The sequence below is a fragment of the Salvelinus sp. IW2-2015 genome, linkage group LG16 (assembly GCF_002910315.2).
Source record: "Salvelinus sp. IW2-2015 linkage group LG16, ASM291031v2, whole genome shotgun sequence".
NCBI classification, from domain to species: domain Eukaryota; kingdom Metazoa; phylum Chordata; class Actinopteri; order Salmoniformes; family Salmonidae; genus Salvelinus; species Salvelinus sp. IW2-2015.
The window spans coordinates 12,019,661-12,044,042 of record NC_036856.1 but is presented as its reverse complement, the minus strand read 5'-3'; the positions used below and the strand labels follow the sequence as shown (position 1 = coordinate 12,044,042).

Below are 24,382 nucleotides of genomic sequence, written 5' to 3'. Positions count from 1 at the left end.
TCCTGTGTTGATAATGTAACCGTCTATGAGCAGACACAGGGTTTATGGGATGAACCAGGGTCCTGTGTTGATAATGTAACCGTCTATGAGCAGACCTATGGGTTTACAGTAGGGGTGAAGTGGGATGACTGGGAAGGCTCTTACCTCTCTCGCACTGCGGGCCAGTGAAGCCGTAGACACAGGCACATCTGTTGGGCCCAATGCAGCGCCCTCCGTTCTGGCAACCATTCTCACACACAGCTACAGAGAGGAGAGGGGAAGAGGTGTGTTAGGGTTCTGATACAGCTGGACAGAAACACACACACACACACGATAGCCGGTGGAGTGCTGTGTTCAAAGTAAGGTAGATACTCACGCTGTCCACAGTGGTTGCCGGTGTAGCCTTTCTGACAGGAGCAGGAGTCCTCTTGGCAGCTGCCTCCGTTCATACACCTGACGTTACAGCTCTGCACTGTGGGACACATACAGGGGTCAACAGACGCAGCCGGGAAAAACTTGCTACTGCTAGCCAAGAACCTCAACTCAACCAGCTGGTCACACACACATAAGCAATGACCTCCAAAGGGAACTTCAACCCCTCAGGTGCTCGGTTTAACTTGGAACACCATTACAGTTCAACTCCATATTTGTGTAACAAGGTCTAGTATCAGACCTGTGCCAATGACTAACAGTTAGTCCAATGCCTGGTAGTGACACTTGGGTACTGACTGTCTTTTACATACTGGTATTTGGGCTATGACAGCCTTTTAGTTTAACTCAACTATATCAACACTCACTTTTCACTATTACATTTTTGTAGCGCGCTCGACTGCAACAGAGACGTCTGGGCTGTATTTGTGTAGACCTAATAGTATTAGTCTATTGTTGAGCACTGTACTGCCACACAAGGCCCAGGCCGCACTCCAGCTACAGTTTAATCAAACAGACCGTGGAGGCTATAAGTTGAGCCAGCTGTGTCCTATAGATAGGAATGTGCTGAGATCTGAACGCTTCAATCCTGGAGGAGCAGCATTTTTAGAACTCAAAGCAGCAAGCTTTCGACAGACAGACAGACAGACAGACAGACAGACAGACAGACAGACAGACAGACAGACAGACAGACAGACTCAGTATATTCGGGGGGAAGTGGGGAGATGCTCTATCCAACCAGATCTGTCAGAGATCAGCCAAGCCTACAGCAGAGACCAGCCAGCCTACAGCAGAGACCAGCCAGCCTACAGCAGAGACCAGCCAGCCTACAGCAAAGAGCAGAGCAGCCAGCCTACAGCAAAGACCAGCCAGCCTACAGCAAAGACCAGCCAGCCTACAGCAAAGACCAGCCAGCCTACAGCAAAGACCAGCCAGCCTACAGCAGAGACCAGCCAGCCTACAGCAAAGACCAGCCAGCCTACAGCAAAGACCAGCCCATAGCAGAGTAGTAAAATGAGAGGGCTTAGTCAGTCTCCCTTAAAAACGCAGAACATTTCATGAGACTACTTCCACAGTAATTGATTCTGGCAGATGCCTATGTTTCTACTCAGCCTGGGTAGAACGGTACATGATGCCCATGCAAGCCGTTGATTGGAAGTTGGAACACCCTTCTCCCTCTCTCTCTCTTTCTCTATCTTTAATTACTGTAATTCATCTCTCTTTCTCTAGCTTGCTGCCATCTTTAATTACTGTCATTCATCTCTCTTTCTCTATCTTTACAGGCTGTGATTCATGAGGTGGGGAGGGGATACAGCATGACTGGATTTCCTGGACCCCTTCTTCGCCTATTCAGTTTTTCTAGAACTTCCAGTTACTGTAAATGACCAAGTAGTACCATTCTGACTGACTGTACACAGCAAACCTAGCTAACGCCCAGTCTGACTCCAGGCCTGGCTAGCGTCTCGTGCAGACACTTAGTGATGGATTAGCATGAATGCCTTTGGACAAGAGGTTTATGAGTTTCTGTACGGGTCTGCACGGCATGGGGAAGACCGATCTTTTCTCCCCAGACTCAACCTCAGCTCAACTCAGAGCTCCAGGGCAGTGGGCCATATCGTTTAACTCCCACAGCATTCAGGCTAATCTCTCAGGCCAACAGGGAAATGAAACATGAAAAATGACTCTATTGACTGATTGCAGCGCCGAACCTCGATGCACTGCAAGGGGGAAAACAACTAGCGAGGACACAATTTTAGCATGACGTAATCATGCAAACGTTTCAGCTCGGGAGCTCGGGAGAATTCGTCAATTTTTCTAATGTCTCTCATCCATTCCAGAAAAAATATTCTAAATAGGTCACAAAGAGAGGGGCGAGGGGGGGTTGGAAGAACATCAGACATGGCTGTAGACTTAGTTTACAGAAGTTTTGTGTTACAGCACGTTTAGGGTTGAAGGGGTTCATGTGTTTTCTCTGTAATGGGGGCTTGGTGGAAATGGAGTGGGTGGAAGGGGGAATGATCTCACTGGCTAGACCAGCTGCCCCCACCCCCAGATGAGGAGAGATGGTACATTCCTGTGACCGGTGCCTAGAATGCCACACGTGCAGGAGGTTGGGGTCCCACAGAACATGAACCACAATGCACCTCTGTGTGGCTGCCCTGTGGGTCGGCCTGCATCCCCCACATCTCTGTGGGGGTTTTTTTTGACGGGAGGTAAACTAGTGGTGGTGGGGCTGGAACACTGAGGGACTTTATGGCTGTGTTCTGTTCTGTTCTTATACACAGCTCCTGGGATCAGTGACATGTCAACGTCATGTTCACTATGGAGATGTCATGCTGTGAAATACACGGGCTGGTGCTGAGACTTTGATCATCAAATAGTGCTGGTTTTCCGGATACAGATTAAGCCTAGTCCTGGAATAAAAAGCATGCTCAATGGAGAATCTCCACTGAAATAACATTTATGCCAGAGCTAAATCTGTGGATTAATCTGTGCTAGGAATCCAGAATAGATTAACTGTGGCAGTGATTAGGATTTCCAAGAATGGAAGTCAAAGATTTAAGAAGGGAAGCCAAAGCTTTTTTTATGGGGCTCTTCTGTCTCTGTCATAGATCTACAGGTATATAATACCACTTTCCCAGAGTTGAGCTGTGCTGAGCCTGTATGGACCCCGTTAGTTGACAGCTGTTTCCGAGGGACTATGAGGTAGAGTTCACGGACATTAGAGGGTAATTATAGTTATGGGAAGAGGTCTGAGATGACTGGACTGATCCTGGGCACAGCAAAGCAGATATATTGGTCAATAGTCCTTTATATTGCCTATATGAATGTATTTGTCCAGAACCATGTCTTTTTATGTAGTGCTGTGTTGTCTCTCTTGTCGTGATGTGTGTTTTGTCCTATATTTTTATTGAATTTATATTTATTGTTAATCTCAGCCCCCACCCCCGCAGGAGGCCTTTTGCCTTTTGGTAGGCCATCATTGTAAATAAGAATTTGTTCTTAACTGACTCGCCTAGTTAAATAAAGGTTAAATAAATGCAAATAAAAATAACGATAAGCAACAGGTCTCCCTTGAATACGAGATGGGTTATCTCAATAGGATTTCCTTAATAAATAAAGGATAAAAAAATGCGACGCCTGGACATGAACACACAGCCATATAACTATAGTACGTGGATTAAGATACATAAACTCAGCAAAAAAAGAAATGTCCTCTCACTGTCAACCGCGTTTATTTTCAGCAAACTTGTGTGTAAATATTTGTATGAGCATACCAAGATTCAACAACTGAGACATAAACTGAACAAGTTCCACAGAAATGGAATAATGAACAAAGGGGGCGTCAAAATCAACAGTAACAGTCAGATCTGGTGTGGCCACCAGCTGCATTAAGTACTGCAGTGCATCTCCTCCTCATGGACTGCACCAGATTTGCTAGTTCTTGCTGTGAGATGTTACCCAACTCTTCCACCAAGGCACCTGCAAGTTCCCGGACATTTCTGGGGGGAATGGCCCTAGCCCTCACCCTCCGATCCAACATTTCCCAGACGTGCTCAATAAGATTGAGATCCGGGCTCTTCGCTGGCCATGGCAGAACACTGACATTCCTGCCTAGCAGGAAATCACGCACAGAACGAGCAGTATGGCTGGTGGCATTGTCATGCTGGAGGGTCATGTCAGGATGAGCCTGCAGGAAGGGCACCACATGAGGGAGGAGGATGTCTTCCCTGTAACGCACAGCGTTGAGATTGCCTGCAATGACAACAAGCTCAGTCTGATGATGCTGTGACACACCGCCCCAGACTATAAAGGACCCTCCACCTCCAAATCGATCCTGCTCCAGAGTATAGGCCTCTGTGAAATGCTCATTCCTTCGACGATAAACACGAATCCGACCATCACCCCTGGTGAGACAAAACCGCGACTCGTCAGTGAAGAGCACTTTTTGCCAGTCCTGTCTGGTCCAGCAACTGTGGGTTTGTGCCCATAGGCGACGTTGTTGCCGATGATGTCTGGTGAGAACCTGCCTTACAACAGGCCTACAAGCCCTCAGTCCAGCCTCTCTCAGCCTATTGCGGACAGTCTGAGCACTGATGGAGGGATTGTTCTTGGTGTAACTCGGGCAGTTGTTGTTGCCATCCTGTACCTGCAGGTGTGATGTACGGATATACCGATCCTGTGCAGGTGTTATTACACGTGGTCTGCCACTGCGAAGATGATCAACTGTCCGTCCTGTCTCCCTGTAGCGCTGTCTTAGGCATCTCACAGCACGGACATTGCAATTTATTGCCCTGGCCACATCTGCAGTCCTCATGCCTCCTTGCAGCATGCCTAAGGCACATTCACGCAGATGAACAGGGAACCTGGGCATCTTTCTTTTGGTGTTTTTCAGAGTCAGTAGAAAGGTCTCCTTAGTGTCCTAAGTTTTCATAACTGTGACCTTAATTGCCTATCGTCTGTAAGCTGTTAGTGTCTTAATGACCGTTCAACAGGTGCATGATCGTTAATTGTTTATGGTTCATTGAACAAGCATGGGAAACAGTGTTTAAACCCTTTACAATGAAGATCTGTGAAGTTATTTTGATTTTTACGAATTATCTTTGAAAGACAGGGTCCTGAAAAAGGGACGTTTCTTTTTTTGCTGAGTTTATAAAGAGCTTGACCAAAAACATGCTGCTGATTTCTTCCAAGTTGTTCCGACCTCTACATTCCAGATGTGGCCTCTGAGGCATAAAAGTGCTATCAATAACCTGACCAATGACTACATTTCAAGAGACCGGGTGTAATTAAGGGAAGGGAAATTGACAGTACTTCAAAACAAGTCTCCATTTAGTTTTAAGCTTGTCAACTGCAGTGCATTAGTCTGTAGAGTCACCCAAAGCAGTATTGCATCTCACTTAAAGGGGCAATGCATTCAAAAATGTGATTTCCTGTGTTTTATACATATTTCCACACTATGAGGTTGGAATAATACTGTTAAATTGTGAAAGTTATGATAATGTCCTTTCAGTGTAAGAGCTGTTTGAAAAGTCTGCCTGAAATTTCTGCCTGTTTTGAATGGGTGCAGTTTTGGATCGCCTGATGACAAGTTAATAGACCACTAACAAAGAGAGTTTTCCTCTATGCCAATAACAGCTCGTTTTCTGGTTACAAATCCCTCCCATTAGGCTCCTCCAATTAGGCCACACACTCAAGACCACTCCCAGGCAATCCTAGCAAAATTATTGCTTGAGAAATAGCTTCTGCTAAGAAACTATTTTTGTACATTTTTGACAATTTTAATAAAAAACAATGACAGTAAGGTACTTAATTGTTACCCAGAAATGATTCGATATTGAGATAAAAAATGGGACCTTTAAAAAGCCCTGCAAGTTACTGTAGTAGGTGTCTAAAGCTTTCTGTGGTCCAACTAAATTCATGCACTGAGAACCATAGTGAAAACTGAACACCCCCAGTGAAATAGAATCACAGGTCAACCTACAGTATCAGAACATATGGAGGATTGATCTAGACAGACCAGGTTTTAATGTGTCTATTGGTTGTTATAGGATGGATCAAACATAGCTTTGTTGGACAGAAACTCCCCGGCGCTAGACCGCTGACCTGTATGAAACCTGTATGAAACCTGTATGAKACCTGTATGAAACCTGTACGAAACCTGTACGAAAGGTGCAACCGCTTTGTCAGAGTCATTTCCCAGAGCTGGCCGATGGGTGTATTTATGCCATGTTTAATCTTAGCAGTCATTAACCTGCGTGACCCTTGATCCCATTAAATCTTCCAGAAGGCCAGAAAGAGAGAACGGTCTTTAATGATATACACAACTCACAGTGTTGAACTACAACATTTCTGACCCGTTTGCCAAGAAAGATGAAACGGAACAATAAAATGATTAGTTTAGAATAGAAAAAACGGGACAAAACAAACGCCAGACCTGGAAAATCCCAATACTYTAAGGTAGGTATGTAAAAAGGCCATAAATTCCCTGTAAGAGAGCAGAAGCGGTGAGTGTGACAATCAGTTCGCTACAGCTACAGCTCTCTCGCTGAGGGAAATGACTTCATACTGTTTTATACCCTTTCCCATCACTTGTCTCTGGCTCTGCTGGAGGCCTGTCTCCAACATCCAGCCTATGGGGGGACGTTAGCCGCTCATACCCCGGTGTCGGGAACTGTTTTCCCAGCACATAAAGCTGGCGTCTGGCCTCTCTGGGGCGTTCGACCAGTGTGTGTGGACTGTGGAGTAGATCCTGTTTCACACCTCAGGGCCAGATGGGCCGGCCCACACTCAGGGCTCAGTGTGTGTGTACGGGGGCCTGAAAGGGCTAGGCGTGACTGACGAGTCGGCCCCCGCCCAGCCAAGCAGGTGAGCATGCTACACACACTCAGTAAGTGCTGTAAAACTGTTCCTCAGTGGGCTAGGCTAGGAGCCCCAGGCGTGTGCATTAATCCTCCCAAACCCTTTGACCTGGAGGCTGAGTCTGGAGCGGCTGGAGGCTGTCAACCAGGCCAGCATTACCCTGACATGTTATAGCCCTCTGGGGGGAACGGGAGGTCTGGCCAGGTGGGTGCTGCTGGGCAGACAGGCAAAGCCATGGATATACAGAGTTAACTAGGCAAATGGCAAATTGGAACGGTCCCACTGGGCACACACTGGTTGAATCAATGTTGTTTCCACGTCACTCAATGAAATGACGTTGAATTGTCGTCTGTGCCCAGTGGGATATTGTTATGGAACATTTAGTGGTGCCAACATGGATGTCTGATCTTTAGAGTGTCTATAGCTGTGGTGGTCCATTGTGTGTGTTAGGTTGTATTGGGTGGTGTTGGGGTGTATTGGGGTGTATTTGGGTGGTTGCTGGAGAGTTGCTGGGAGTGGGGTTGGGGGATGTAGGGTGCTGGGTGTTAGGACTCACTTCCGGCTCCGGCTCCGGCCCCACAACTGGGGGAGAGCTGGCCACTGCCGCAGGTGCACATGTTGGGTCTGGAACAGAAGCCATCACCGCACGAGTTACGGCAGATCGCTGGGAGGAGAGATATTACAGAAGTCAAATATATTTCTAGATGAACTTTGGCCCAGCCAGCCAAAAGAGGACGGACTGAGCTCTCCTCTTGGCCTACTCTTAGCACGCAGATTTCTGTTAAGCACTTTCTGATAAGTTCGTGGAAAGCTCTATTTGATTTGATTCATTTGATTCATACAGGGGTTTTATAGACTACCAGTGCAGAGGCAACCTGACTTTCAGTTTATAGGTATTGTGACCATAATGTCTCGGTACTTACGGACAATACACTGGTTCCCTCCAGGCAGAGTCTTCCAGCCAGGGCAACAGTAGGAGTGGAAGCGAGAGCCACACACATTGGGCCTGCAAGACAGGGAAAACAAACTCAGTACTCAACAGAGCCCCAATATAATTTAAGAAAATCCTTCAACAAACACACATGGGCATGAGTTATTTTCCAAGCGCTCACAGACCCTGGAGACCTTTGCTTTCACTCTAAACAGCTCCAACGTTGACGGTAGGCATTTCTTGTATGGCTGACACGAAAATACCAGTTTGTTTTTAGACATACTCAATGTAAACTTCCCAAGAAACAGCAAATATATATGAACCCCTTTCTCTAAGCCTCCCTGGTCTCTGCTCTTCTGGCTAAAGTCCGGCACATCCTGGAGTCCAGGTTCTGCCTGCTGATTGATCGGGAGGCTTTAAAAGAAAGTGATTGGACAGGAAGCTGCTCTGATCACTGACACATGTAAGAGTCATCAAACAGCTCAGAGAGCGACTGACTGGTCTTCCAGATTAGCTGCAACATCCCCCTGAGGGACCATTCCAATCACATCCACACATAACGGACCTGGCCTCAAGTACTCTAACTACCTTACAGAAGTAGTGACTCAGACCTCAGTCAGAGAGTCGAATGAAAGGGCAACACTGTAGTGTATACGATGTACTGTAGTGGTGGTGAAGCAAGCTCTTTGTAATGCATTTCCCTTTGGAATTCATCCAACACTGTAGGACAATATTATAACCAGGGGGTGGAATTCACAGAGAGCTATAGTAAACTGAATCTCAGCAAAAGGTGGATTAGGGCTGCTAATGGGTTAGATGCATCCATAACTAAGGGAACATCTACTTTTCCTTCATGCAACACAAGATGATTGTCCGCCTCCTCTTCCTTTCTAGACATTAACCGGTGTCTGTCAGTCACCTGGGAGTTTGGATCTTTCGAACAACAGAAAGGAGAGCACACCTCCAACAGGATTACCAGATGGCACAAACACAGAAAATGAGGGAGGGTGGGAGAAAGAGAGAGCGAGGGAGGGGGAGAGAGCAAGAAAATAGAAGGGGGAATGGAAAGGGTAAGGGAGAAAGAGAGTGTGAGTGAGAGACAAAAGAGATAGAAGATAGAAAGAGAGATTGAAGAGGAAGGGAGGGGAAAGGAGAGATGTAATGAAATGAAGGTTAGGAGGTAAGAAAATACAGAATTTAGGGACGGGGACAAGGGATCAGTAGGAGGTAAAGGAAAACAGGTTTATGTTAAGGAGATGGAGGAGGAGGAGGGAGCAGAAAACAGAGCTGCAGATATGGAAACAGAGAAAGGGGCAACACTAGCAACCAGAGGCGAACCCATGAGGGGCTGCACTTTTGGGTCATAGGCCTACACAAATCTTGAGGGGACTTGAAAAATGCTGTTTTGACATACACGAACAGCGCAAGAGCGCAACATTCCAACAATTAATGACGCAAAACTGCTTGCATGCTACAGTCAATCATCTCTCTACACAGGTTAGCAATTCCTCCGCTCATTGAAACCTGGATATGCCAATTGACAACATGCCCCAGCCAAACCAGGGTCAACCCAGTAATCCCACACATATCGGTTTGGCTGGGTTTGTTGTTCCTGCGCTCTCCTTCAGGCTAACCCCGGCCTCCTTACAGGAGGAGAGTACAGAGACGTTCAGCCCTGGGGATTTGCCTCAATATTGAAACGTCATGCTGTTTTCAGCACTCAATTTAAAGAGGATTAGCTGGCTGAAGTCTTTGATGTAGCCTCCTGGCCCATAGCAGTCTCTTTATAGCTCATTAATAGTAATAAAACAAAGATGACTGCACACAGCACAGTAGCCAGGAGAAATATTAAAACCACAAAACAAAAGCACATTCTATTGCGACCTAAAACCCCCTTGGTTTACATTGAGAGATTGTTCTAGATTTCAGATACAGCAGCTATGGTATGGAACTGGAAAAGTTGCTGTCAATGAGGTCAAATGGGACTTGGTATAACCCTAGTGAGATACTTTCAGAGCCTAACTGTAAGGGAAATACCTTTAACCTGGTGTTTTCCAAAGGTTTAGAGCTCAAAGGCTTTCAGAAGAAACATTTCATTGCGTCTATGTTCTCTAGGACGCTCCCTCTTGTTTAATAGTGTAAGATGGTGAAAGACACGGGAAGAACCTCAAACGGACCAGATCTTCTGACTTTTTCTCAGTCCTTTGATCTTACAGACCAACGTATAATCTAGAGGCCTTCTGGGGGCCACAGGCTCCTGGCTAGAAAGTGCAAACTCAACAGCTTTGAGACAGAGTGCCAGAGGCTCTTCACATGGAGGATTCCAGGGGAACAGAAGGTCAGAGCCAGACAGTTCAGAGGCACAGAAGGGGCCATGCTGGGACTAGTGGGAAATTAGCTGGGCCGATGGGGGGCTGTAAAGACCACAGACCGGATTCCAGGCCAGGACAACTTTAGGTCAGTTGGAGGAGGTAATCCAACTGGGAAAAGGGGCTGGGGGCTACAAACCCTTCTAAAGGTCAGAGGTCAGCTCACTGGCATTTGACCCCGTCGGTAGATTGCTACCCTTTTCTGCCCTAAGATATTTGGACTTGCTTCTTTGTCAGATCTGGAGCTGATAGAATTCGCTGAGTTCATTTTCATCTTCATAACTCTGGGAGGTTGTTTGGCCTGCTTTAGTGTTAATTCTAAAAACGCCTGAGAACGTTTTTTCCTTATCTAAAGTTGGCCTGATTCTCTCACTTGACTAATTTGAACCCTGAGCTCATACTGTACTGGTGTAGATGGGGGCTGAGATACAGTAGCAGTCAAATATTTGGACCCACCTATTCATTCCAGGGTTTTTCTTTATTTTTTTACTATTTTCGACATTGTAGAAAATAATAGTGAAGACATCAAAACTATGAAATAACACATATGGAATAATGTAGTATCCAAACAAGTGTTAAACAAATCAAAATATATTTTATATTTGAGATTCTTCAAAGTAGCCACCCTTTGCTTTCATGACAGCTTTGCACACTCTTGGCATTCTCTCAACCAGCTTCATGAGGGAGTCACCTGGAATGCTTTTCCAACAGTCTTGAATTAGTTCCCACATATGCTGAGCACTTGTTGGCTGCTTTTCCTTCACTCTGCGGTCCAACTCATCCCAAACCTCAATTGGGTTGAGGTCAGGTGATTGTGGAGGCCAGGTCATCTGATGCAGCACTCAATCTCCTTCTTGGTCAAATAGCCCTTACACAGCCTGGAGGTGTGTTTTGGGTCATTGTCCTGTTGAAAAACAAATGATAGTCCCACTAAGCGAAAAACAGATGGGATGGCGTATTGCTGCAGAATGCTGTGGTAGCCATGCTGGTTAAGGGTGCCTTGAATTCGAAATAAATCACAGACAGTGTCAGCAGCAAAGCACCCCACACCATCACACCTCCTCCTCCATGCTTCACGTTGGGAACCACACATGCGGAGACCATCCGTTCACCTACTCTGCGACTCACAAAGACACGGCAATTGGACAAATTTGGACTCATCAGACATCAATCTGATGTGCAGTTAATTGCCGATTTCTGAGGCTGGTAACTCTAATGAACTTATCCTCTGCAGCAGAGGTAACTCTGGGTCTTCCTTTCCTGAGGCAGTCCTCATGAGAGCCAGTTTCATCACAGAGTTTGATGGTTTTTGCAACTGCACTTGAAGAAACTTTCAAAGTTCTTMAAATTTTCCGTATTGACTGATCTTAATGTCTTAAAAGTAATGATAGACTGTCGTTTCTCTTTGCTTATTTGAGATGTTCTTGCCATAATATGGATTTGGTATTTTACCAAATAGGGCTATCTTCTGTATTCACTTTTAACAAGGCACCTGTTAATTGAAATGCATTCCAGGTGACTACCTCATTAAGCTGGTTGAGAGAATGCCAAGAGTGTGAAAAGTTGGGTGGCTACTTTGAAGAATCTCAAATATCCAATATATTTTGATTTGTTTAACACGTTTTTGGTTACTACGTGATTCCATATATGTTATTTAATCGTTTTGATGCCTTCACTATTATTCTACAATGTAGAAAATAGTACAAATAAAGAAAAACCCTGGAATGAGTAGGTGTGTCCAAACTTTTGATTGGTACTGTACATACTGTACCTCTCACTCTCTGGGTTAGTGGGTTTAGAGGGAGCAGGACGAGGGAGGGCGGTCTACATGGGCCAAAAAAAGTCCAAATGGGCATAATTGTTCTCCGTAAGAATAACCATCAAGTGTATTGTCCAAGTTTTTTCTTTGTTTTTTTTTATGAGGCCCATGTGAATTATGGCCAAACTTACGATGTATGTAATAAACTATAACGATAGGCAGAGTTTTTGCGAAACTTGAGTCCATCCCTTCAACTCCATAAACAAGAAACCCATACATACATTGTGTCCTAAGGCAGATGGAGAGGATAGATTTCTTGTTTTGTCTCTTTCTTCGAGGGTGACAGAAAATCTCAACCACATTAGCTCGAACACATGCCACATGTACCCCCTGAAACTGAGGTTCTGTCTTTTAGGTCTAGCCTGAATGTATGCATAAATTGCAGACACATAAAAAATGAAAGGAACTCTAATGCATAAAAAACACAGGAAAACGGGTCATTCTTCATACATTCCAAATGTTCCTCTCAGACTTTGGGAGCTTGCCCTTCCTTCCTCTTCCCCTCTTCAAAATACCAGCTGATGTATCTATAGCTTTATTGGAGAGAATGATCGGAACATTCTAGAATATGGGAATTATTTTCTTATGGGTTAGGCATGTACCAGGGAATCCTCTGGGGAGAGCAAGTACCCCATCCAATTTACCTTGGAAAGAACCCGAGTGGCTGAATGCACTTCTCTACTTTGAGAAAGACTACCAAGTAAGTGAACGTCCAAAGCGTCTCCCCAGAGCAGAGTTTTGGCTGCCTAGAAGTCCCAGTCTGGACCTCTTCCCTCCCTCTTCACATGCAGGAGACCTTATTAGCCTGCCTGAAAGGCTGTTTCGTTCGTTCTTTCTGGCATGGCTGGTTATGAGCCACAACCTCACTATTTATTTTACTTTCCCTCGCCCCACATCTCTCTCCCTCTCTCCCACCCCTCTCTCTCAACCTAGAGCCCACCACTTTACAGAGCCTCCCAGGTTGTACAGTATAGTATCAAGGTAATTGAGGAGGTCCCAGGACCCGGGCCCATGGTATGATCAGATTCCACCCATGTGTAGACGCCAAATTGCACTCTGCCTAAGAAGTCAATAAATCAGACACACTCAACATCAGCCAGTCCAGCAACAGTCCAGCAACAGTCGAGTCTGAAACCCTGGTATGTGGAGCATTCAGGCAGCAGATAAACACTGTTCACACAACAAAGTGTAATGACCACCATTAACATAATCTCMCTCCCAGAGGGAATCTGATGCTGTACAGAATGTGTAACGGAAGACTTTCCAATGTCATGTCATTATGTTGTGTGGGGAGGGGARCATGGATAATTTTTATATGTTGGGTGCAAATACTTTACTCTATAAACAATGGTGGAGTTGAACAAAATGATGGGAAAAGTCCACCGGGTATGTCACTCGCCATGAAAACTAAGGCAATCGTTTAATGGGAACAGCACGAGTTTGTGCAACTGTTGCATTCGCTGCAATATTATTTCATATCTAATCTAATCTTGACACCATGCAACACAGTTCTGCTTCACTGAATAGATTAGAGGATAAGATTGCCAGACCAGAGCAGCCCACTACGTGTGTCTTCAACCACAGAGTGAATGTGACACAGGTCAGGCCTGAAGTGGCCTTGTGCCTAGCTGGCTCACAGACAAAATGGCTCCATTGAGACTTGTTTGGCTCTCCGATATACAGGGGATCCATTTACGTCCGGCAGAGGTCCAATGGCTGCCAAATTAATCACACTGACTGACAACGCAGACACGTCTGTTTGTTCTGTGCAGCGCGAATCATTACTGAACATTTAAGAAAACAGCAAGTCAGTCCTATGTGTGCTTTACCCTACCCAGGTCCTGCACTGTAATTTAATACTATTTCATTCCATGATGGCTTAGCTCTCTCTCTTTCTTTCCCTCTCTCTCTCCCTCCTTTTCGCTCTGCCATGAGTTCTGTTGTTTTGTCACCTGCGAAAGTGAAACAAATGTCCCTTGTCGTGGCCCCCAYAACGATCTGAATACTCCCTTCCCTGCGTTGGGGCGCAGGGGAGCCATAAGCAGGGACAGATGAGAGACTGATTGGAATAACTGATGCAAACATTTGAGAATCGTCCCAACAAAACATCCTTTGTTTTTCCAAAAGGAGGAAACATACAGTAAAAGCTTGCCGTCCTCCATTGACACACATCCCACCCAGTCCCTGGGGAGATTGGGGGGGTTTGAGGGGAGACGGTAGGGATGATGATGGAGAAGAAGGGGGAGGAGGGAGGGTTCTGTGGTTTCTATAATCCACCCCACTGAAACACTCGAACACCACCCCCGTTTGTGAATTCCCAATTGACTGCCCATTTACCCCCACTACGAGTGATTCGCTCAAAACAGTCTTGCTAATAAACTTTCCCCTGCAGTCTTCAGCTATGTGTTCTCCAGCTAATACACCTAACAGAATGCCTACTTGCCTAGATTTGGGTCATTGCGTTCACTCGACAAACTTTCATGAATGACCCAACCCCTTTCCCTAGACTCTGACATGAAAATGCCATTTTGCTGTAAATACTCAAGTATCTCTCAATTTTCGCAAGCAACCTTTTAGCTTCGAACATGTGCTGTCTTTGGGAGAACAATGATGTATTCAGCATTATTTGGCTGTAGTAAGGCTATGTTGGCCTTAGCCCAGGAAGCACAGCAGTGGAAGAAAGAGTTGCCAAGACAGCTCAATGGGGAAAGCTAGCCATAAACTAATTGTCCAACTGTCCACATTCTAAACCTAATCATATTACCATGTTTCAGTGGAGCAGTATGGTTGAACTCAAAGACACACAACCACACAAATGCTCTTTGTGTCAATCAACATAAATAATTTGCAGTTCTGGCCTAAACAAAACTCAGCAAACAGAGAACTCCAGAAACTAAACTCCTTACCCTCTGAGTGTCTCCTGGCCTCTCCGGCGAACCCTCTGCACCTCCCTCTCGTCCACCTTCCCCGTGAAGCGGCTGGCTTGGTACCCTCCGTCTCCCGCTCCTGCCTGGCCATACGCTGTGTGGACCGCGGCCCAGCAAACGGCCGCCCATCCCAGCAGCAACCGGGCCAGCTTCCCTGCTCCCATTAGCTGCTCTGTGTGTTTCTGCGTAGCCCTGCTGCTGAAGACTACTGGATGATGTCGCTTCCTCTTCGTTGACGAGTTACACTCACACGTTTGTGTGGACCTGTCCCAGTACCGGTATGCACTCCAGGGTGGGGGGCTGGAGGGGGCAGACACAGGAATGTACATCAGGGTTTTTGGCCTCCCGCAGACATGTCAACCATCTCAACACAAGAGTATGGGCTACAAGAAAGGTACTTAGAGTGGAATGTGTGCCGTTTCAAGTGTGCAGAAAAAGTAACGGGTTGCTGTGCCAAATAACAGTGAAATTTATTTTTATTTGTGAATTTTTAATTGTGAATTGTTGAAAAGTCAACTGTTTTATTTAGAGTGCTCCCCTTACCCCAAAACCCCCACCCCTCTTTCTCCCTCCTCTCGCTCTTAATTTGGAAAGGATTCAGTTATTCCTCATCAACATCAAATTATTTTCTAATAACTTACCTGGAAGTTTACTTTTACAGGTCTGTTCTGACTGCATTAGAACATATTAAGTAGAAAAACGTCCAAGTTCTCATTAAAAGTCAGCTTTAAGACTGAATGATGGGCCCCCAGTGATATATAACCACAGTTTAACCCACATCAGGGGGTTACAGAGCAGGAAGGAGAGATTTTCCCTTCAATAATGGGAGACAGTTATTGGAAGAAAAGGAGAAGAAAAATAGCCTCCATCCCTGACTCCAATCAAATTTAATGGAAGATGGGTGATAAATTACTGGTAACAATACTCTCCATTCCTTCCCTCCACCCCTCTCTTTCTTTCTCTCTCTCTCTCTCTCTCTCTCTCTCAGACTCACACACACAGACAAACAAACTTGAATTTGCTTTACAGAAAATATAATGTTGAAATGTTGTAGCAAGAAATCATTATACACATTTCCTTAGCATTTGAATACGCAAGTATTATCATAATTTGTCATCCAATTTGTAATTTATAGAAAGTAATCTACTAGAAAGTCTACATAGAAAGTATTCCGATTTTTTCCCCTCTTTCACAAATTTGATAGGCTACAACGACATCCTTTAGTGGAAAAAAAGTTAGTGTCTTCATTTACAGTCGGTTATGAGAGGGAATCAATGTGGGCGCGATCAATCCGCCATACCGAACAAAGAAAAATGCCTGATCAATTACCTATGGATTGTTCACTAATTACCACAGCCACAAAGTCATAATTCCCGCCCATTTCTACAATTTATCTTCTTAAAATCGGGTTTTAAAACTAACCCTAACCTTAGTCATAACCTTAACTACCCTGCTAACCTTATGATTAACCCTAGCCTTAAATTAAGACCAAAAAGCACATTTTAACTTTGTGGCTGTAGTAACTAGTGACAACCCAGTGCAACCTTTCTCGACTCAAACGTCAAATGACCGGTAAACTGTTTCCATCGCAAGAAATACACATAAAACGTCATTCGGTTAAAATGCATATGCAACTTTATTCACCTTTGTATTAACTATGAAAAAAGCTTTCGATAAAACGACAGAAAATAACTACATAGAACAGTGAAATTAACAATATCCAACGGGCTAAACATTTTGGCACTATAATGAAGGCATTTTCTCAGCAACCTTTTGAATGGGACAAAAACGGCAACATGACCTCGAAGTGGACGACAAAAGGTATAATCTCTTGAAACAAAGTTGCAAAGTAATAAAGTAACAATGCTTGATAGTAGGCTATAACCACACCTTTCTTGTGTGAAATATCATAAAACAGCATTAATATTCCTAAAGAATGTACAACGAACCTCGGCTCGTAAATCGGCTAACGTTAATGACAATTTAGCAGCCACTAAAAACATACCGGTAAAACAGATGTAGCAGCCTTGCCTAAAATAATCCTAACCGGAACAGTTTTGACAATTCCTTTCAACCATTCACCTTTTGAATAAGCAAGTAAATGCACATTACTTTTGCTTTATAACACATGCAAAACATTTATCAACTCGGGTAAAACACCCCTAGGCATATGCAACGTAATAGTGAATCATTGATAACCAGTGTCATAAATCAATAGTAGCACAATACCTTACAATTGTTGCAGTGCCTTGAAGTCGAGGAGCCCCGAGTCGAAATTTGAAATGGGATATGTGCACCAGAATGGGATATTGAACTATAGCCTTGTGAGAAGAAGAGAAAAGTTAGGGAATTGCCCTGATTGGAAGAGGGGAGGTGCTTTTTTAAGACACACAGAGAGGGGGGTTACTAACGGACCACAGGACAAACCCACATTCCMTAAGACTCCACTGTTATAAAGGGGGGGAAGTATTCAGACAAACCTCTGACATTATTTTCCAAATACTTTCCCTCATACCTGTGTAATGAAGTCACGTCTAATAAAGCAAATGGTCAATTAGATTAAAGCAATTAGTCTACTAATAATCCTCAACCTATGGAAAATGTTAAAGATAAACTAACCTTGCCAATAGGTTAGGTATGTATAGAATTCCATCCTTACCTCCCCAAAAGGTTGGTATAGTTCCATGGTTTTTGATTACATTGTCACATGGAAGGGATTTGTGAACATTTCCAATCAAATGGAATAAGATCTTTATGTCTTTAAAGTTGGTGGACACACCCTGTCATTTATCACAGGCAGTTTAGTACATTTACATTGAAACCAAATTGAAATGACATGTTATTGCTATATTGTATGTATATTGTGTGACAAGTTTACGCATGCTATTTAGAAAGCTTTGCTTTTTATTGCAGTAGCCCACAGGGCAGTGATTGACGTATCCTTATGCATTGCTGTGACTGTTGATAGGAAGTGGACCAAATTAACTGGGGGCCTTGCCATCTGGGTGGTATATTGGAGAAGCAGCTGAGCACATCCCAAATGTTGGGGCCTACAGAGTTGACTGATACCCCCTGTTTGTCTAAGGAAACAGGTTTGGAAAACACAGCAAGCAGTGTTTGTCAGGACTGCCCTGAAATAGTCTCCTCACCACTCCTCACCATGTTTTGTAAGTTGGTTGTAAATACTGTCTTCACACAACGCATGAAAATGCTGAAACTCACATCATACTGTAATTAGGGAGTACAACTTCAATGGAGTTATGACTTTTGAGAATAAAGGACTTGGTAATAAAATGAGTGGGAAGGTCAAATGCCAGTACTCCTGATATACAAATCATGTAGATTTCCTTTTGTTCTGTTGGGATCGTTTATATTTAGATTGTGGGTGTTTCCCTATACATTAGATTAATGGACACTCCCAAGCCTTCATAGATAAATGTGTTCAGGCCAGCTGGCATGGCCAGGCTCTAAAGATAATAAAACTAATTGGGGAAATTTGTATGGAATCATGCGTTTAGCTCTCGTTTAGCTCTCGTTTAGCTCTCTCTCTCTCTCTCTCTCTCTCTCTCTCTCTCTCTCTCTCTCTCTCTCTCTCTCTCTCTCTCTCTCTCACACACACCTGTCTCTTATACACATCTAGATGTGTATAAGAGACAGCACACACACACACACACTTTTGCAGACACATGCCTATACCACTTGTCATGGAACATGGAATAACACACCAGACCAGGCTTAGCCTGTCTCTTATACACATCTAGATGTGTATAAGAGACAGCTCTCTCTCTCTCTCTCTCTCTCTCACACACACACACACACACACACACACACACTTTTGCAGACACTGACACTATCCCTCTTCTTCTCTCTCACACAACACACACACACACACACACACACACACACACACACACACACACACACTTTTGCAGACACATGCCTATACCACTTGTCATGGAACATGGAATAACACACCAGACCAGGCTTAGCCTTGAACGTGCAGCAGTGGAGTGACTGGGATGATTTGTGATCCTCTTGGGTCTTCCAATGACTCTCTTACAAGTGTGGCATGGGAACCCCACTGACTGTCTTCCAGCCCCCTCCACCACCTCAATCTGCTAAGCAGAACCACATTTCCCCATGTGATCTGGGGCAGGGTGAAAGCACCACTGTCTGTATGGATTGTACAGCAGGAACCCAGGGAAATAGTTTAACTACCCCCGATAGAAATAACACAATTCTCCATGCACTGTAATTTCCAAATTTGTAAGAGCTATTGATAAGAGCTACAGTTGAAGTTGGAAGTTTACATACACCTTGCCCAAATACATTTAAACTCAGTTTTTCACGATTCCTGACATTTAATCCTATTAAAAATTCCCTGTCTTAGGTCAATTAGGATCACCACTTTATTTTAAGAATGTGAAATGTCAGAATAATAGTAGAGAGAATGATTAATTTCAGCTTTTATTTCTTTCATCACATTCCCAGTGGGTCAGACGTTTACATACACTCAATTAGTATTTGGTAGCGTTGCCTTTAAATTGTTTAGCTTGGGTCAAACGTTTCGGGTAGCCTTCCACAAGCTTCCCACAATAAGTTGGGTGAATTTTGGCCCATTCCTCCCGACAGAGCTGGTGTAACTGAGTCAGGTTTCTAGGCCTCCTCGCTCGCACACGCTTTTTCAATTCCGCCCACAAATGTTCTATAGGTTTGAGGTCAGGTCTTTGTGATGGCCACTCCAATACCTTGACTTTGTTGTCCTTAAGCCATTTTGCCACAACTTTGGAAGTATGCTTGAGGTCATTGTCCATTTGGAAGACCCATTGTGACCAAGCCTTAACATCCTTGTCAATATTTTCCAAAAGGAGATGTGGGTGTGGAGTCAGGCGCAAGAGAAAACAAGTTTCCGAAAGGGCGTTTAATAAACAAGGTCCAAAGAACAGGAAAAACAGGACTACAACAGTAGCCTCAAACCACCTGTCAAACATAACCCAAAACGCAACCCAAAACTGAATGACAGTAAARGCAACAATCCCGCACAAAACCCAGAGGAAATGGCGAGATTAAAATACCCCCCCCCCCRTAATTACCCAAATAGAACACAGGTGACACACAAGACAGACATAACCAAAAGAAAAGGAAAAAGGATCGGTGGCAGCTAGTAGACCGGCGACGATGACCGCCGAGCGCCGCCCGAACAGGGAGAGGCGCCACCTTCGGTGGAAGTAGTGACAATCCTGACTGATGGCTTGAGATGTTGCTTCAAAATATCCACATAATTTTCCATCCTCATGATGCCATGTATTTTGTGAAGTGCACGAGTCCCTCCTGCAGCAAAGCACCCCCACAACATGATGCTGCCAGCCCCGTGCTTCATGGTTGGGATGGTGTTCTTCGGCTTTCAAGCGTCCCCCTTTTTCCTCCAAACATAACGATGGTCATTATGGCCAAACAGTTCTATTTTTGTTTCATCAGACCAGAGGACATTTCTCCAAAAAGTACGATCTTTGTCCCCATGTGCAGTTGCACACTGTAGTCTGGCTTTTTTATGACGGTTTTGGAGCAGTGGCTTCTTCCTTGCTGAATGGCCTTTCAGGTTTTGGCAATATAGGACTCGTTTTACTGTGGATATCGATACTTTTGTACCTGTTTCCTCCAGCATCTTCACAAGGTCCCTTGCTGTTGTTCTGAGATTGATTTGCACTTTTCGCACTAAAGTACGTTCAATTCTAGGAGACAGAACGTGTCTCCTTCCTGAGCGGTATAACGGCTGCGTGSTCCCATGGTGTTTATACTTGCGTACTATTGTTTGTACAGATGAACGTGGTACCTTCAGGCATTTGGAAATTGGAAATTGCTCCCAAGGATGAACCAGACTTGTGGAGGTCTACACTTTTTTTTCTGAGGCCTTGGCTGATTTCTTTTGATTTTCCCATGATGTCAAGCAAAGAGGCACTGAGTTTGAAGGTAGGTCTTGAAATACATCCACAGGTACACCTCCAATTGACTCAAATTATGTCAATTAGCCTATCAGAAGCTTGTAAAGCCATTACATAATTTTCTGGAATTTTCCAACCTGTTTAAAGGCACAGTCAACTTAGTGTATGTAAACTTCTGACCCACTGGAATTGTGATACAGTGAATTACAAGTGAAATAATCTGACTTTAAATTGTTGGAAAAATAACTTGTGTCATGCACAAAGTAGATTTCCTAACCGACTTGCCAAAACTATAGTTTGTTAACAAGACATTTGTGGAGTGGTTGAAAAACGAGTTTTAATGACTCCAACCTAAGTGTATGTAAACTTCCGACTTTAACTGTAGGTAAATTAGTTAGCTGTTTGGATAATGGGATTGTAAATATACATTACAATAGTTTCAGATCTATTTTACCTTATGATCGCAGGAGACAAATGTGAAACCAGTCATATGGCAGCAAACTAAAGCATATCAATATATCACCTTTTCCACAGTGAAGTTTATGAAATGCTGGCCTTATAACTTGGGATGAAATTTGGATAGCTGAGCTATAGGCTTCTGTAGCCATGCACAAATGACAGTGTAGTGCCAAACCGACCGAGTTGATTAATGATTTCTAGAATGTTTTAATTGTATGACTTTTCACAGTGTTTTAAAAATTGCATTGTATTAAGTGTTAGCCACTATTGGTGTCCACAATCAGTTATACCTATAAGCATGTATAACTGTCATTGACTTTAGTGTTAGTTTCCTTACATGTTGCATCATTCCATTACTGTCATGAGTCAGTGTGCACCAGGTAGGACGGAGTCAGGCGCAGGACACAGAACTGAGTAACAACGTACTTTACTCGGAAAATCACAAACAAATTCCATACAGGGAAAAATATTCCAGCCTGACACAACCGAGCGACTACTTAACAAAGAACAAACACGCACAAAATGTCGGAACCAGAGGGTTAAATAGGGAATAAATTATAACGTAATGGAAACCAGGTGTGTACAATCAAGACAAAACAAATGGAAAAAGAAACGTAGATCGGTGGTAGCTAGAAAGCCGGTGACGTCGACCGTTGAACGCCGCCCGAACAAGGAGAGGCACCAACTTCGGCGGAAGTCGTGACAATTACATCGATAGGTTACCTTTCTTTCTTCTGTCACGTTCGTGTGGTTGTTCCTGAGGATCGCTAGCCATAGGGGATCATATTAAGCTAACATATTACAAGTTGTGCAATAATTTTGGACATGTAACTTATTTGAATCATTTAGGAACGCAGACCATACGTAGCAGTTTAAACCTAGAACCTGGCGCACGGTCATGACGACTGTACGTTGTCATCACAGTTCCATATTAGTGAGGATTATTAGAGTAGATTTATAGGACCCCTGTTGTACACTTGTCTCACCTTACAATATTTCATGGATCGGCAACTTTCAGGATTAATCAAACCACAGTATTTTTGATTCACCAATATATTTTATGCTTAAAGACTCCCCAAAACAGTATTTTTTAGGGACGCACGCTATATCGGTTAGCATATCAGAATCGGTCGATATTAGCTAAAAATGCCAACATCGGCATCGACCGAATGTCTAGTTTAACGGCAATGTGCAAAACCGATGTCAAAGCTGACGTACATACAGAGGTGGAAAAAGTACTTAATTGTCATACTTGAGTAAAAGTAAAGATACTTTAATATAAAATGACTCAAGTAAAAGTGAAAGTAACCCAGTAAAATACTACTTGAGTAAAAGTCTATAAGCATCAGATTTTAAATGTACTTAAGTAGAGTGGTGGAAAAAGTACTCAATTGTAATACTTGAGTAAAAGTACAAAGTAAAAGTAAATGCTATACATCAAATTCCTTATATTTAGCAAATCAGACGGCACAATTTCCCTTATTGTTACTTTATTGACAGCCTGGGGCACACTCCAACACTCAGACATAATTTACAAAGGAAGCATTTATGTTTAGTGAGTCCACCAGATCAGAGCAGTAGGGATGACCAGGGACGTTCTCTTGATAAGTGTGTGAATTTGACCTTTTTCCTGTACTGCTAAGCATTCAAATTGTAACTAGTACTTTTGGGTGTCAAGGAAAATGTCTTTTTCTTTAGGAATCTAGTGAAGTAATTGCCCTTGAAAATCAACCGTTCTGTGTCGTGGATGATGTTGGCTTTCGCCGACTGGTCGAGCACCGGTACACACTACCAAGTAGGCGCTATTTTTACAGATGTTGCCCTTCGGAGTTACACAGTATTGTTGCACATCCCTGAGCTACTTGCTATGGGCATCACTTTTATGGGCATCAGCATTGTGGGTCGACGAGGATTTCGTCCTGAGGAAAACCGTATTGCATGCTCAAGAATGTGCTGGTTCTCATATGGCTGCTGCAATTTCAATGGCATTTGAGAACATGTTTGAAACTTGGAAACATGAACACACTCCTAGCTCCATTCGAATAACTGACTCGAGAAATAAGCTCATCAACTGCGTCTGCAGCAGACGTGATACCCTCTGTCATGGCATTGAAACGCCTGCTCAACAAAACTTCTGACATAGACCGTGGGGTTAAAACTTGTTTTCAGCGGTTGCATTACATGTATACATTGCACGCAAGGGATCCACGGCTGCAAAGTGTGTAGGAAAGGCGTGTGTAGGAAAGGCYTATATTTCCTAAGTCTGAATCGGGCCCCACGGAGAATACATAACGCTCACAGAACATGCTATTGCCTAACCGCCTACCACAAATCACCCAGGTACAGTATGGTGATGATCCAGATAGACCAGGTTATTAAACTATTTAAACAGTGCATATCTTGTTAATTGGTAGTGCTGTAGATACAGTATGGTCATATGGTCATATGGTCATATGGTGTGTGTACTGAGTTGGGATAGTCACATTATGATCCATCCAGAGGGAATATTTTTACAGGGTGCGCATGGTCAGCATTAAACATTATTATTGCATGTTAAGGTATGCCTTTAGAAGCCCTGCACGTCACTGTTAAAAGGGCTCTCGTGAGATGCCTTGCCCCACGTTGAAAAGCTATTTGTGTGACATCATCCAGACCAAAAGATTACACATGCCTCATCTCACAAAGAGCAGGAGCAGGAATCCAGCCGGTGGTGTAGCAGAGTGAGCGTTGAGGCTGGGGTGCTTCCCAGAGATCTCTGTATATGAGGGATGACATATGGGCCGAGCCAGACCCCTGGAAAGAAGTAGAAGGTACTCTCAGCACTCCCATCCAGCCCCTCATGAGAATAGCCCTGGAGACCCAAGCAGTTTTGATTCCCTGTGTTGTGTGTCAGAAAGGGTAAAAGGGTTGGAAGAACGGAGACGGGGCAGATTCTTGGTCCCATGCCCAGTTTGTTCCCTCCCGGTGCTGCCTGAACCTTGTGAGACCACCAGAGGCCTGGAGCTTAGAGAACAGGCCCTTGAACTAGGAAATACATCACTCAGACCAACCAGCACACTGACTGGCCCACAGCAGGAATAAGTAGCCCACATTACTCATACTGCTCATAAGAATGAATCAACATGTCACATCCTATATGGGCCAGACCGCTTTTGAATGGAAAT

The 24,382-nt window shown here is 44.1% G+C and overlaps 1 protein-coding gene across 1 annotated transcript in view; it reads right to left on the bottom strand.

The window, feature by feature from the left end:
• LOC111975929 (fibrillin-2-like) overlaps window positions 1–17,159 on the bottom strand; it is a 99,311-nt gene extending 82,152 nt beyond the window's left edge. The window contains 6 exon segments of the mRNA XM_070447526.1: window positions 145–240; window positions 356–451; window positions 7,328–7,435; window positions 7,695–7,777; window positions 14,797–15,117; window positions 17,052–17,159. Coding sequence (XP_070303627.1) covers window positions 145–240; window positions 356–451; window positions 7,328–7,435; window positions 7,695–7,777; window positions 14,797–14,981 — 568 coding nt within the window. The 5' untranslated portion in view covers window positions 14,982–15,117; window positions 17,052–17,159.
• Between the last annotated feature and the right edge of the window lie 7,223 nt (window positions 17,160–24,382).